The 14,951-nt window shown below is 42.9% G+C and overlaps 1 protein-coding gene across 1 annotated transcript in view; it reads right to left on the bottom strand.

Moving 5' to 3' along the window:
- Positions 1–14,951, bottom strand: part of plxna2 (plexin A2) — a 169,628-nt gene that overhangs the window by 100,292 nt on the left and 54,385 nt on the right. Inside the window, exon 4 of the mRNA XM_044351917.1 lies at positions 1,208–1,342. Coding sequence (XP_044207852.1) covers positions 1,208–1,342 — 135 coding nt within the window. The remainder of the gene's footprint in view (positions 1–1,207; positions 1,343–14,951) is intronic.

Genomic DNA, 14,951 nt, shown 5'->3' with positions numbered 1-14,951 from the left:
GTATATACTGTATAAATGTTAATAAAAAAGAGATTTGAAATAATTTCTTCAAATATCATTTCTCTTGTATGTCTCACTGAGTCAATCTCAGCAGTAATCTTGGTTGAAGTACTAAGCTATTACTGGTGATGTGACTCCATCTGGCATTGTTATATTTTTACTCTCCCAGCAGGAAAGCATCTGACTAAAACTGAGCTACTTTTCAAACATGTTTTTAAAAACTTTTTTTTTTATTCTTTATTGTTTCTTTGGTGTGAAAATCAAATCCAACGCAGCACAGTTAGATGTGTCATCTCCTCTCCTCTCTTGGCAATGGACACTATTGTCTAAATAACTCCTTCACACCACATCCGCCCACCGCGGTTCCTAACCTGTAAGCTCTGGCAAGCCAGTTGTGGAGTGTGCTAAAAGCAGAGATAAGGAGAAAGGACGGCAATCTATCACCTCGCACTGACAGCCTCGCACGTCGTCTGTCTCTAGGGTTTCCGCACTGCCACGCTCCCCTGCAGCTGCTCCTCCTCTCCTCTCCTCTCCTCCTCCTCCTCCTGTCCTACCATGTTTTCCTCTCCTCTCATCTCCTCACCCGTACCCTGTCCTTGTGTCCCCTTCCACCCTTGTCTGCCCTCATCTCTTCTACCTACTTAGTATGTCAGTTGCATTGATGGCTATCGGCTGCTTTCCACCTGCCCTGCAATGCTGTGTCACTTCATTAGAAGTGTGAAAGGATGACCTTGCATTCTGTGTATCTCAGTGTCTCTCTGTACTCTGTCTAAGTCATGCACTCCTCCAGCTGTCCCTCTTTCCCTCATCACTCTTCCTCTCATCCTCTGCTTCAGCCAGCCGGCAAGTGCCCTTCATCTTTTTTTTCCCTCTCTCTCATTCGTGCCTTGTCTTTTCCTTGTCTCTCTATTTCTTTCTTTCTCCCTGCCCTCATTGTTCTCCTTCATTATCAAACGCTGTCATAACGTCCCCTGCTGGGCCACCCAGGTTATTTATAGCTGACAGAGGGTGGTGGTGCTGGTGATGTTGAGAGGTGGGCCATCTTGGGCCCTGCCAGAGCACGCACACATTTGCACTCTTTTCATGATATTAAAACATATGCACACACACACACACACACAAAGACACACCTAAGCCATCCACTCCTCTGCATGAGGGTATAAAAAGCAATCACAGGTTTGCATGCACGTGTCTTTCCAACACCTACCTGTCTCTCAGACATGACATAGAGGTAGTTGCGGTCGAGGGAGAAGGCCATATCTCTGAGGATAGGGCTGCCGTCCTTGATGACCGATATCGTCTCATACTGGACACCGCCGTGAGGAGGCCCATCAACGCGAATCTGAGGAAAACAGGAACACAAACAGGTCAATGATTGCTATTTATATCAATATGACAGCGGGAATGGGAAAACAGACGAAGGATGATTGACAGGAGTGACAGATGCGGGTCAAACAATATTTGATAAACATTCCATCATTAGCATTTAGCACTCGGAAATTCGGGTAAGAGGAGGCTCTTCATGAGGACTGTTTGGGCAGTGAAAGTAAAACAAATTGAATGAACATGACGGAAAGGTGACAAATTGACCTCAAATTTTATCACATTCGTCAAAAATGTGTTGCACTTACTGTTTTACTTTATTGAATGAAGTAAATGTCCCCCCCCCCTGTGATGCAGGATGGGGTTACAACAACTGTTAAGAATTATCTGCTGATATTATTAGACCTTTGTGAAACCTTAGCTCTGTTTTTCTTCCCCCTTGCTCCTGATGAATGATGTATTCCCACAGTAAAGCTTTGAACTTGAGGCCAAGACCACCTAACTACAAAAACAGTAGAAAAGCATTCTAATGACTTATATGAGTTACGTGACCCTCCCTGACTCACATGGGCTAATGCCAGCACTGTTTCTTCTTTATTCATCAGATCTTGTTGGCCAAATATATAACCGAGGCAGTAAATCTCAAGGGGCATCATGGGTTTCCTGATGCTGGGCGTGAGAGATGTCTTGTGATGTCACATGTCACCAGGCCCTCCTCCACCCATGAAAGCTGATGGCTCTATCATCTGTCCATCCCCGCCTATCTCCCTCCACCCAAACATTCATCTATCTATTCAGACGGTGACAGCACCAAAGAGCAGACAGACTCGCTATAAAACATCACAGAGGGGAAAGTCAAGGTCATATGTCTATCAAAAGAAGATCTACTGGGAGGGTGGGAGGGTATGTTAGCAAATGTGCATGCACACACACGGGCCTTTGTGTATGCATGTCTGTGTGTGTGTGTGTGTGTGAATGTGTGTCAAACTGCTGGATGGTCAAGTCTGAGAAAAGTGATGTAAGACACAAAGCCCCTTGAGTTTCGCCTTCAAAGCTTGAGGGTTAGCGGAGTACACGACAGCAGGCGGCACAGTTAAGGAGCAGAGCTCAAAGTGGTCGAGCCTTCCACAGTTGACCTACGTCTGACCTTGGCAGGCTAATCCAAACATCGAAAAAGAGGACATATGTGAAAACCATATGTAGGAGGAGAAAGGCAGGATGTGGGGGCCGTGCCAGTCTTCATCTGGTTACTGACACTACAGTGCGGAGGGAGACCTCAGCAAATATGCTCATCCATAAAGCATGTCGGCGCACAGCCAGACCCGCGCTGTTCTGTTCACTACTGTGTCAGTGTGAATGTTATGTGTGTGTGTGTGCGTTTATGTGTGTGCACCCCCGTAGGAGCAGTCTGTCATGCTGTGATATGTGTCCTAGCAGACTGCCACTAGGGATCACCAGATAACCCGACCATCCCCCTGCGCGCCTGCAGTTCATCTGAATCAGATCACTATCACACTGTCTCTCACCACTGTCCAGGGGCCTCTGAATTCACATTTGGCGAGGAACACACACACACACTCGCACACATAACATTGTTTCAGATTGTGTCCAGAACAAAAACCTCTACTCTCTGGCTTTTAATACACACTATAACAAGATACTTTAACATAAACATCAGGCCTAGCAATTACTAACCAGTCAACTGTCCTGTTAGGAAAACACATTTAATCACGAGTGCAGCAATGTGTCTCTGTTTCTCTGTCTCTCTTTCTTCTATACTTTGTATTTACTTTTTTTCTTTTCATCAGTTTAGGGTTATGGGTCATACAGAGAAAATGGAATTAACATTACTGACAGTCAAGCAGCTCCAGAAGCATTCACACCATCCCTCGGTGTACACACAAACACCCCCACATCCAGTTGCTTTTCACATTAAGAAGCTGCTTTTCTATAGTGGCTGTAAATCTAGCAAAGTGTGTTACATTCACACACACAGGCACAGACACAAACAGACACCCACAACATTGTAAGGAAGTGAGGAAATGTGTGTGTGTGTGAAGTGGGTTAGTTGAACGTGAAAGTACTTTGCAGGCTCACTTCTGGGTGGGCGAATGAGACAGAAAAAGAGGAAAATGAAAACTGAACAAGTAAATGGAGAAAAAACCAATGCTTACTAGACCAAAAATAATTCTGTCAAAAAACTCCATCTTTTTTACCACACTCCCTCACTCACTCCCACGCTATAAAATTCCACCAGCCCACACTATCTACCACCTGAGTAAGCGTCTCTCATGACCAAAACATCCATTTCCTCAGCGTCGCTTTACTTCCAACCTTTAGCCTGCTCTCTCAGGTACTTAAACCTATCCCCTCTCTGCCCCATTTGACACTGCATTATTTATCAGGCTGGGTGAGAAGGCTGCTAACAGGTTGGATTCATACCCTCAAGCCCCTCTGACAACATCACAGCCCCTCTATTTTCGGAGGGTCCAATCACCGGTGCCCCAGAGACCCCGAGAGCTGTCCTTGGTTGTGGCCCGGTCTAACATGGTCCCACATTTCAACACCACAGCCATTAGCTTGCCTCTCTCTATCACCAGCTTCAGGGAGCTGCGAGTGAGTAAAGTAAAGAGGGAAAAGGTGACAATGGATGTAAGTGTTGAGAGACATTCTACATGTACACCAGGAGCACCGTGACCTGTGTAGTTCATATTTGTGAGAAAGGCAAAACAGCGCTGCCTCGAAGATTGAAAAAAACGGCTGCAAGCAACTAAGGTTTAGACTCACACTTCTTGTAATATTCATACAATATCCTCCATGTACAAGCACAAATCCAAACAGACATACGCAGAGCCATTGTGAGAGATGCCTGTGAGAGAACTAGATCAGAAATAACTGTCCCCAGGCGTCAGAGTAGGAAGAGTTCTTAATCAGCTAGCCACAAATCCTGGAACACATGCAGGGTTGCCATATTTAGTTTTCAAAAATCAAAATCACTTTTAGATAACTTCGTACTGCAGTCCTCTAGTGTAATGTATAAATCAACTTTTTGAATACCACTATGCACGGAGATCATTTGTTTTACTGTGCACTAGAATGTGTAGAATGACACAGAAATCCATGTAGAACGATTAAAAACCCAATATGACCAAAAGTGCTGTCTTTAGTTGTTGTCTGGAATACTTCTTCTTCTGCTGCTTCTAAACTCATTGGGTGGCTAGCAACCCAACACTGCGACTTTTGACAGAACACCCGACTCACAGCATTCAGGAAGACTGACCAGATGCTTTACAATGAGATCAAATGTCTATTGCATACTTCTAATCTTCTTAAATTTCAAGTGTGATTAGTATACTTGTCAAAACATAATATACTGCCCGTGCCACTACTCACGAGAGAGGGCGAAGTTCCAAAGCGACCACATCCCGCAAGAACAAATTGATTTAAAAAGCAACTTTTGTTTCTATGTACAAACTTTATGTCGCAGCACCTAGTCAGGCGTAAGCTGGTGGGAGGTGGGGGGGGGGTTGGCCAGCAGGGAAGCCATGGCAGCGGCATCAGAGGCCTCCCCTTGAGGCTACAAGAGCCTGTGCCAGTGGGGTGCTTTTGATCAGACCATGTAAGCACCCTGCAAAAAACGTTTGAAGATTGACCAAACTCCAATTCAAATTGCCCTTCTCCGGCTTTCTCTCTTTCTCTCTCTCTCTCTCTCTCTCTCTCCCTTGGTCTCACTGGTTTGAACGCTGTGCCAGACACTGAATCCCCGACCGTGTGAGTCTTTGTGAAGCAATTTGCTGAGTGAAAAGTGCTTAATAAATCCAGGGTAAAAGTGCATCAAATGTGTTTACAGTGCATTGTGGATGCTGCTGCTCAGAGATAGAGCAGACTGAGACTGCGGTTCCCTGTATAGACGCTGTTATGCAACATATGCAAAATGCCAGAGCGACTGATTTCCAAATTTGTATAATCCTACACTGTGTGAGAAGCCACTCAGTATTTAAATTTAGTATTAAAGGGAAAACATTCTAATATAAACAATTTTTTTACATGCAAAACACCACGAGGGAAGACATGTGATTTACTGATTTTGGTCTCTGTTTTACAGCTTGTCTCCGTGTGTTTGTTCAACATTAGCCACTCAATTTTTAAAGAATGTTTCTCCTTTAATGGCCACAGCTGTTAACTATTACCTGAGAGCTGTTTTCTTTTCAGATTTGCAAAAATGCTATTTTCTAACCTTAGCCTTGAGGGAGGTTAGTGTTTCTGAAACGGGACACACATGTGTACAGGTGGCTGCCAACACCAATATAGAGCCATCTGAGGGTGTACATTATTTTACGACCATATTTCAGCTGGCAGAGCAGACTGTAACCCACGCACGGGAACCTTAACCAAACCGCTACGCATGGCACACTCCGCACTTTGTACCAGGATGGGATTAAGTCAAATTGTAGGTCTTTACACCTACACCTTGTACCAGAATAGTACGATAGGAGTTGATTTTAGGGAGATTGTGCTGTTATGGCTGAAACTCATAAATGCACATTGTACTCAAAGAGACAGAGAGAGAGAAAGAGACTGGCGAGTGAAAGTTGAACTCCCTAAGTAACCCATCTGGCAGCTATCTCCCGCATCTGCGCTAATCCAGTTCAGCAGTCTTGGGTGTTGAAGTGATAGGCATTGCCTTTATCTGCCTGATCCCATGCACTGGATTAGATTCTGCAAAAGCACACCACCACCACCACCACGCGCTTTCTTGCTCGATCTCTGTGCACTGACCTCTCGCAGTTACACTACAAACAAGTCTCCGCTGAGGAAAGGGAGAGCTTTGTAGTCAAGTGGGGTCATGCCGCTTGAATATATACAGTATATACTGTATATATAAGCTGTCTCTCTCACATACACACACATTAACATAGATTCAAATTAACTGGCTATATCAAACAGTTGGCAGAACACTGTGTAGTTCACTATCTCTATCTATTCACATGTCTGTCCTGGAAACCTGGCTTGAAATGTAGCAGACTGTTATTGTATTTCTTTACTTCAGGTGGAATAGGTACAGGCTATTCAGCTGCCTATGTCTGTCTGTCTGTGTCTGTGTGTGTGTGTGTGTGTCTCCTGCTCTCTCATTCTCTTGCTTTTTTTTTTTCCTCCGCGCAAAGGGAGAAAACATGGAGCCTCTCTCCGCCTCGATAACGCATCTAATCCATCACCAGTGTCAGGCTGAAGAATTCTGGTGTCAGTAGAGAACGGCATGTAGAAATGTGCTGTGTATATGTGTGTGTGTGTGTGTGATGGCTCCCACCAGCCCAGCACGCCGCCTCTTTTGTTCCTGTGCCTGTTGTACAATATAAGCTCCCATAAGGCATATGTTAGCCCGCCTGCCTATATGTACTATGTGTCACTTCCCATTGGACAGACTGAGGCCGGAGAGGGTGATGGAGGAGAGGAACACGAGGGACAGCAGGGGGAGAGAGTGAAGGAAAATGGACAGATTTAGAGATTGGAGGAAAAGTAAGAGAGAAAAAAAGAAACAGGCTATAAGGTATGGGGGGGGGTAAAAGGGTGGGGGTAAATGACAGAAACAGACACAGGTTCTGTCTGTAAGTGTAATTCTCTCCCTAACCTGCTCATATGGTGGCACTATGTCCGCTAAAATGACCCAAGCCCTTAGTCAATACAAGGGGCAATTACTTCATATTTTTGGCCGGGCACCATAAAGCCTATTGATTTGCCTCTCTGCTCCACACACAAAGCATTTAACCCTCTCCTCTACAACATCTTCCCTCATCCGTTTGCTTGACGGAGACAGAACAGCAAGAGACTGTACCCAAGAAATCACACACGATAACCATTCAAATGACCTTTTTTTTTTTACTATCATTGATCGTCAGTGTATATCGAAAGCAAACATCCTATTAAATTGATTCCAAGTAAGGCTTAACAACCAATCTTACAACAGCCGTCTCTATAATAGCTCTATCCAAGACTCATTCAATTCCATTTTGGCTCTGTAATATTGCCATCTTTCTCGGTCACATAACTTACAACCCTAAACATGATTATATCAGCACTTTTCCCTGTTTGCCCCTGAGTCTAAATAGAAACCAGAGACCGTGGCATGCATTAGGGGACTGTGGTGGGATGAGATCAGGCCTCAACTCTAATCACCCCAAACACACATATTAAAGTACAGCAGCACAATGCGAAGCCTATATTTAGCTCTACATTAAAACACTGAGCAGAGGCCAGCGTGCCGGTGATGGATACGAGCCAAGAAAATTCAGAGAAACCATAACGGAGGGATGTGGTGGGTGGGATTTTTAGCTTAGCCCTCAAAAAATGGGGTTCACCAGTACACCCGCCACAGTTTCTACTCAACTGGCACTCGATGGCATTGAAAAAAGAAAACGGTCTGTACAAACAAACTAAACAGCTGACACCACAGTAAGTTTTCCTTTGTTAACTGACCTCAAAAGTCCAGAGAGACTAATGGAGGAATAGAGAGAGCTAATGGAGCGAAAGATGAGGTGGATCAAACAAATACAAAATGTAGACGAAGGATGTTTCAAAGAGTTGGAAAATTGTAAGGTGTGAGAAAAAAGGACTGTGCCATTCAGAGCTGTGGCTACTCCCAACAGACACATAGCAGAATTCACATTTCAACCCTGGAGATGACAACTACTTAGCCCTGCAGTATCTTCAGAAGATATGATACCAAGACAAAAAAAAAAAAAAAACGATTATACACAAGCCTACACACTTATGCACACACTCTCACAGTTATATTTAACAACGCCATGTTCTAAGAACAAAACATAACAACAAATACCTCTTCACAGCCTGACGTCTAATAATGGAGTATTCTCTCAAGGGAAAATGATTTTTCAAAGGTGGAGTTCTTACTGCTCTGATGTACATGTTGAAAAAGCTACACTTATTTTATATGAGTAAATAAGCAAGGGACAAAGCAGTCACACAACTATTACAAGCAGTACACACAGCCAATGCACCGATGGTTAGACAAAAGTTATTACAGGAATGTCAAACAGTCTGAACCAGAAGAAAATATCACACCTCCTGTTTTCTCCCTAGGCATACTTCAAAGTAGATCACAAAGATATGTGAATCAAAAAGTAGCTCAGAGAAGGTTCAGGTGAGGGGGAAAATTAGCTGAAATTGTTTCAATTTCTCCCACCGGATTTATGAGATTTAAATGTGGGACAAGATTGGCAGGTAGGAGTGTGATACTAGGAAATTATAGCCAGCGGGATCCGTACAGCAAATGAGAATATAAAAGCACTTCAATCAAGCCCACCTTTTACACCTGTAATATGTGTGAGCTTGAATAACCTCCCTATATGTTTCATGCTGTGGTTAATATTACTGAGATGTATTTGCCGGTCGTGAGAGAGAGCATGCAATTGATGAATGTATTATATTGCTATAAGGTTCTGACACTCAGTGCAGTCTTCATCAAGGCCACATTAATGTAGGCCCTCTCTGACATGTAATGAGACACGAGCGTGAAGGGGCCTGGGGAGAAGCAAAGGACATGAGGAAAGGAGAGAAATGTTGAGGTAGAAAAAGAGGATAGGCCTGGTTGCAAGTATATATGACATAGAAAGATGGATACGTAGAGAGAGAGAAAGAGAAAGCCTTGGAGCAGAATAATGTTGAAGTGGTTATCTGCGAGATCCATATTTTTGTTCATTTTTGGCGCCATCCTTGATCAGTCAATAAGTATTTCTGTACTGTGCTTGAGTGCATTCTGTATTATTTTACCTTGGATTTTCTGTTACATTGTTGTGTTCTGAAAATCAGCCGCCATAAAAGCTCGTCTTTTCTAAAAGTTATTGATTCAATATAATTCAATATAAACACGCTACAACATTTTTTTTTCTACCAAAAAACCTACATGACCAGGTGTTTATCACATAAACACGCCATGAACTCAATCAATCACAATAGAAATTACCAATGGACATGTTCATGAAAATGTGACATTAATTTACATGAGTGAGATATGAAGCCAGTGCAGAGAGGCGACCAGGTGAGGAGGCCTGTCTCTCTTTTACATGACATCACACCAAACCATATAACCAACCCCATACCACATATAGCACCATAGAGACCGATGTCACAACCTTTCACCTCTTGCCTACCGAGTTCCCAGCAACCCTTGGATAATTAGAGCTCCTCCTGTAGGTTTCCACAATGAGACAAGGATAAGATGGACACCACACTGTGAACCTTTAACCCTTGTCGCCTGACAGAAACAAAGTAAGAGGGGGAAGGGATAAGAAAGTGGGATGAACTGAGAGGGACAGGGGTTATCCAATCACTCCTTTGCAGGGAGACAGTGATGCTATGGATGAGTTGGGGGTGTAGTGTGGGGGGGGTGGAGTTGGGATTGTCTGACCCCATTCAACATGCTCACAAGAAAAGCAGGCCAAAACCCCTGTGCTGGACAAGGGTTACCATGGTAACCTCTCTCCCCTTGGGCACGGGATCAGCAGGGAATCAACTGAAAGCGTGTGTTGGTGCGAATATGCGTGTGTCTGTGTGTGAGTGTGTGCATAGATATGCCTGGAGTAATTAAAAACTGTTATGTCATCGCTATTGTTTAGTCCATCCTTGGCTCAGGATTAAGAGAATGCGCTGATCATTTTTTTTAGTCTCTCCGTCCTTCAAGGGACTTTTGACTGTTTCGGTGGTGGTTTTCCCCTGTGAGAACATGCGGTAACATCAACTTGCCAGGAAACAACGACATTCCAGCACAAACACTCTCTCAGACTGAAAACAGGATATGTCAGGTCATGACTCTTGTTAAACTTGATTTATCTCCTTTGGTTAATAGTTTTTTGGTATGGTTACAACACCAACATTATGACTTTGGTATCTGCACACACATTTATTTTGTTTTCAACACTGAAACAAAGGCTTTCCTTCATATTTTCCATTTTGGAACTGCATCATTGTTCTATATCACATAGATTATATTTGACATTTTTCAGTTTATACGCTTTATGTTAATAACGGCAGGGCTTACTGTCAACTAGGGACCATACATAAATACAAATATGTATAAATAAAATGTGAAGTTATTTAAAACAGGATTTAAAAGAAATACATTGTGTCATCATGTCGGAATATTCCACACTGCAAGTTACACTTGCTTCACATTATTGTGTATTGAAAAGCATTTTAAGACAGTGAAATGAAATACTTTCTCACACTATCTGTAAATCAAGTGTGACATCAAAAGAAAAAACTACTTCAAGGTGATGAAATGACCTCCTTAATAATGCAACCTGTGTGACACAATATTTTACACTGTTTGAAATCCAATAATCAGATGAATAAGCTTTTATTTGATCTATTTTATTACCATAGTACTGTATAATTGATGCTATACCACACAAATGAATGATAATGTGCGCACATGTGTGTGTGTGGCCTAATTATCCAGCCAATGAGATCAATGTACTTAGCATGAAATATATTGCACATGAAAAGCAAATCACTAATTGAATTAAAAAATAGCTTTACTGTACATAAATAATACAGCCGAGTTAATAGACAGCCAGACAACATTCACTTTCGCTATGTAAAGTATGTCCGAGCGAGCATGTGTAATGCCATCCGCACATAAAACCAGCTAATGACTTTCAGGCATATTCGTTCCATGTGAGAGCAGTAAACAAGGCCTTGATTCATTAGTCCGCTAATTAGAAAACACTGTGAAGAATGACTTATGGTCTTGTGTTCCCAACATTTCTATGCACATTTATGACATTTACTGCGAGCAACACAAACACATGATCAGAGCAGACACAAACTTGTGTACACAGAGACTATACCGACACTGAGTGCAGCTGTGTATCCCGATTTGTACATTATACATGCAAAACAGCAACAGGCTTGCATCTTCTTGTAGACCAGGGGATCAGATACTCATCAGTAGAGACATGTGTTGGTGACAGAGTATCTTCCTTTATCCCCCCAAACACTCAGACACAAACACACACACACACACACACACACACACACTCCCCCATCCTCTCTCATCCCCTCATAACTCATACACATGCTCTGAAGCGGCAGGAGAGGAAAATGCTGCGTATGCAGAATAGACGAGCAGCGTACACTTGGGTCAGAGTAAGTTGAAAACGGAGGGAGACAGAGACGGAGACCGTGTATGTGCGTGCGCGTGTGTGTGTGTTTGTGTGTAATGCCAGCACATTTTGTAGTCTATGAATCTTCACTAACGCTCTTTAAAATTGCCCACCAATCTTGCGTCAGGATTTAATGCCTGCTTCTCTCGAGAAGGAATAGACCAGCCAGTTAAAGTATGCTAATTCAGTGGCACTAAATACACTGCTTTAAATGTCAACCTTCCATTATTACACACACTCTGCCTGCCTTAGGACAGCCGCAGAATCATAAACACACACACACACGCGCGCACACAAAACAAGGTAACACACATGCGGCCCCTATGCAAGGACACAAGCAATATAAAGACTTATAGATCACAACCACTTTATAAAATCAATAACTGAATGAACAAAGGACATTTGCGACAAAGGTAGATTATTAAAGCAGCTTTTATCCATTTGAAGGGAGAATGAGTGAGGAATAGAAAGATACAGTAAAAAGAACAAGACAGGCAGAGATGTAGAGAGACAGAAGATAACAATGAGAGTCGGAGACAGAGAGATACGGTCTAAGTCGGAGCCGGAATATAGCTACAGCAAGCAAAAAGCAATCAGCTTGCAAACAGCAGGCGAGAAGCCTGACACTCCTCCCCAACCAAGGGTGACAGCAACATTAATTCTATTAACCCTATTAGTATTCCATCCTCATTGCCTTGCTGGGTCAATACACACCTCCATCATACTGCAAAGCTTCTGCATCCCTCTTCCATATGCAAAGGGGAGTGGGGAGCGGTGGAGGGTTCAGGGTATGGATGGATAAATAGAAACCCAGACAGTGGCACTTCCTGTGCTCGGGGTGCAGACTGTGATGACCAGCCAGCTCTGTCAAATCATCTCTGTCTATAACACTAACACTGACAGACATACAGCACCACGTGGTGTGTATAGGGCTGAGGGTGAGCAGAGATGGCTACACACTCTCCACTATGGCTGGAGGTCATATTTGGGAAATGGGTAAACACGATATCTTCAGTTTTTATCAGCTTTTTGAAAGCTATGTCGATAAAAATGTTAATTGATATTGTTTTAGCATTTCAAGGATAAACATTTAAATGTCAGCAACAGAGTAAAACAAGAAGTTAATACACCGTCCCCTCGCTAGAAGACATGTGTTAGAACTCAATAAAATGAGTTAACAACTATCGGTTGCTGTAATCATTCCTCTTCTCTGTACTGACTGTGGAGCAATACTTTCTCAGAGCAACAACGCTGTAAGAAACTGGAGACAAAATCCACGTCCTCGCTCCGTGCAAAAAAACATACCAAAGTTTAGCCAAAGTTATTGCAGGGTTTCTGCAATATGCAAAGCCTATTTGAGCCGTTACTTCATCTCGGCAGTTGTGTGTAGTTTTACTGCCAGTGTTTTTGTCCCACCAAAAAACCTAAATGCAGCTACCAGGATGTAAACTTTCTGCCACAGCTCAGCAAAGAAAGAAAAAGTGCGAGGAAACAAAAAGAAGGAATTTTGTACTAACAAGACCGCAACTTTTGAAAATGTGCACAGGATTAGACTAACTATAACTGTTGAAGCTGAATGAATTTTTGTACAGAACGAGGACTGTGGACTTTATGGAGTTTAGATTTTCCTCTACTACTGTAGAGTCAGGGAGGGATGATTATTTCAAAGTATATGGCATGTGAGAGTTATATTAAGATAGACTTGGAAAAAAAACTGACAGACTAAATACATTATTGGGAAATGTAGGGAAATGAAATGTGCCTTTATCCCATTATAAAAGAGACATGGCCAATTTTAAGCAAAAGTTACAGGCTTGGTTTGAGACCAGCTTGAAAACCAAAACCGGTCCCCACTGAACACAGCACACAGCTAGTACCGGCTCTGTTAAATGGAACAAATAACTAACACGGAGGGACAACAAGCAATTAAATGAAGTGCAATTGTATTTGTTGTTTCTAATTTTAACAGTGGGCATGAAGCACAACAAAAGCTGTCATTGCTTGACTGCTGGTGTTAACAAATATAAAGACTCTCTTTATCTTTCTTTTTATCCAAATAACTGTGCTCATGAAACGGTGATGCTTAGTAATAATAGTATTATTTGAAGACTTCCAGGATTACAGAAGGATGAAAAATAGTGAAATCAATCTCTTTTTTTCTCAAAACAGAATGGTTTGGCCTCGAAGCCGTTCCAGCGGTGAACTGTAGTAGGAGCAGAACATGAGAAACGAGTTGAGGTGTGTGTGGCAGCCCAAAGACAGCCCTCTCCTCCCATCTTGTTGCCCTCTCCTCTCAATCCGCCTCCAGCTCAGGGTGGGCGAGTGAGGTTGCCAACAGACACTTGCATACCAAGTATGTAGGACAGCGCCATTAGGGCATTAGTGCCGGTCAGCACCCAGCCGGTTTGTGTGTGTGAGTGTGCGTAGTGTGTGCAAAGGAGAAATTGGGGATGTGCAATAACACCCTAGGGGAGGAGACACAATCTGATGCCGTGCTTGATTGGTGCATATTCCCAGGATCACAAAATAAGACAGGAAGCAGCAAGGTGCTCCAAACTTGTCAGTTATAAGTCTATAAGTGTGTATCTGTGTGTTGCTATGAGATACATATGGGTTTGCCCACACATGTGCTCTGCAATGTGTGCGTAAATGGGCGTCTACTCTTTAGCCAGCAAGCCATATAACCGCAAGGACTTAAAACAACAATCCCCCACCCCTTATTCTTTCCTGCTCAAACAGCACTGCCGCCACAGACACACACACACACACACAGCACTCTATGCTCTAGCCTTAAGCTACAGCGAGAGTGAAAAGTATAAAGGGTTGTGACAGCTCTTCCTCTCCTCCACATATACAGTGCAGCTACAGCACTGAGGGGCTATCTCTGCTGTGTCTGGGGCTAAGAGAGGGAGCAAGCATGATCTTTCCTGCTGTCTGGCCTGACTGATTCATGCCTATATTACCTGAGGGATTAGCTATTTCCTCTGTATAAATCCACTTTTGTGAGGTAATGTCTAGCATTAGCAGCAGGGGCCGTAGAGGGTTTTGTTACACTAAAAAAATCTTCTGCCAAAAAAGCATACAAAACTACCGTGAAATCCAAAAAGGAAGCATGTTACAGTATACTGGCATTTTCTCTTACTCTTGCTGTATCACCACTCGGCCAGATTTAGGGATGAGATCATTCTCCTGAGAAGAAATGTTTCTCTCCTTTCACACATTTACACTTTCAAATTCAGATTTCAAAGCTAAATGTAATTGATACCTTGATTTTAATGTAACGTTAGTATGAGCTAAGCTAGCAGATCAGCTACAGTGTCCTTTTTTTTGTCTTTAATTAGCTAAGGAAACTAAACTGTAAGACCCACATTAAAATTATATCCGCTTTCTCCATTTTCTCTTTTTCATGAGCTGACCACAGACTCCGGCCAGACGGCTCCATGTTTG

This window comes from Thunnus albacares, chromosome 5 (assembly GCF_914725855.1).
Source record: "Thunnus albacares chromosome 5, fThuAlb1.1, whole genome shotgun sequence".
Classification (NCBI taxonomy): Eukaryota; Metazoa; Chordata; class Actinopteri; order Scombriformes; family Scombridae; genus Thunnus; species Thunnus albacares.
Note: the sequence above shows the minus strand (reverse complement) of the source record. Positions and strands in the feature narration are given on the sequence as shown.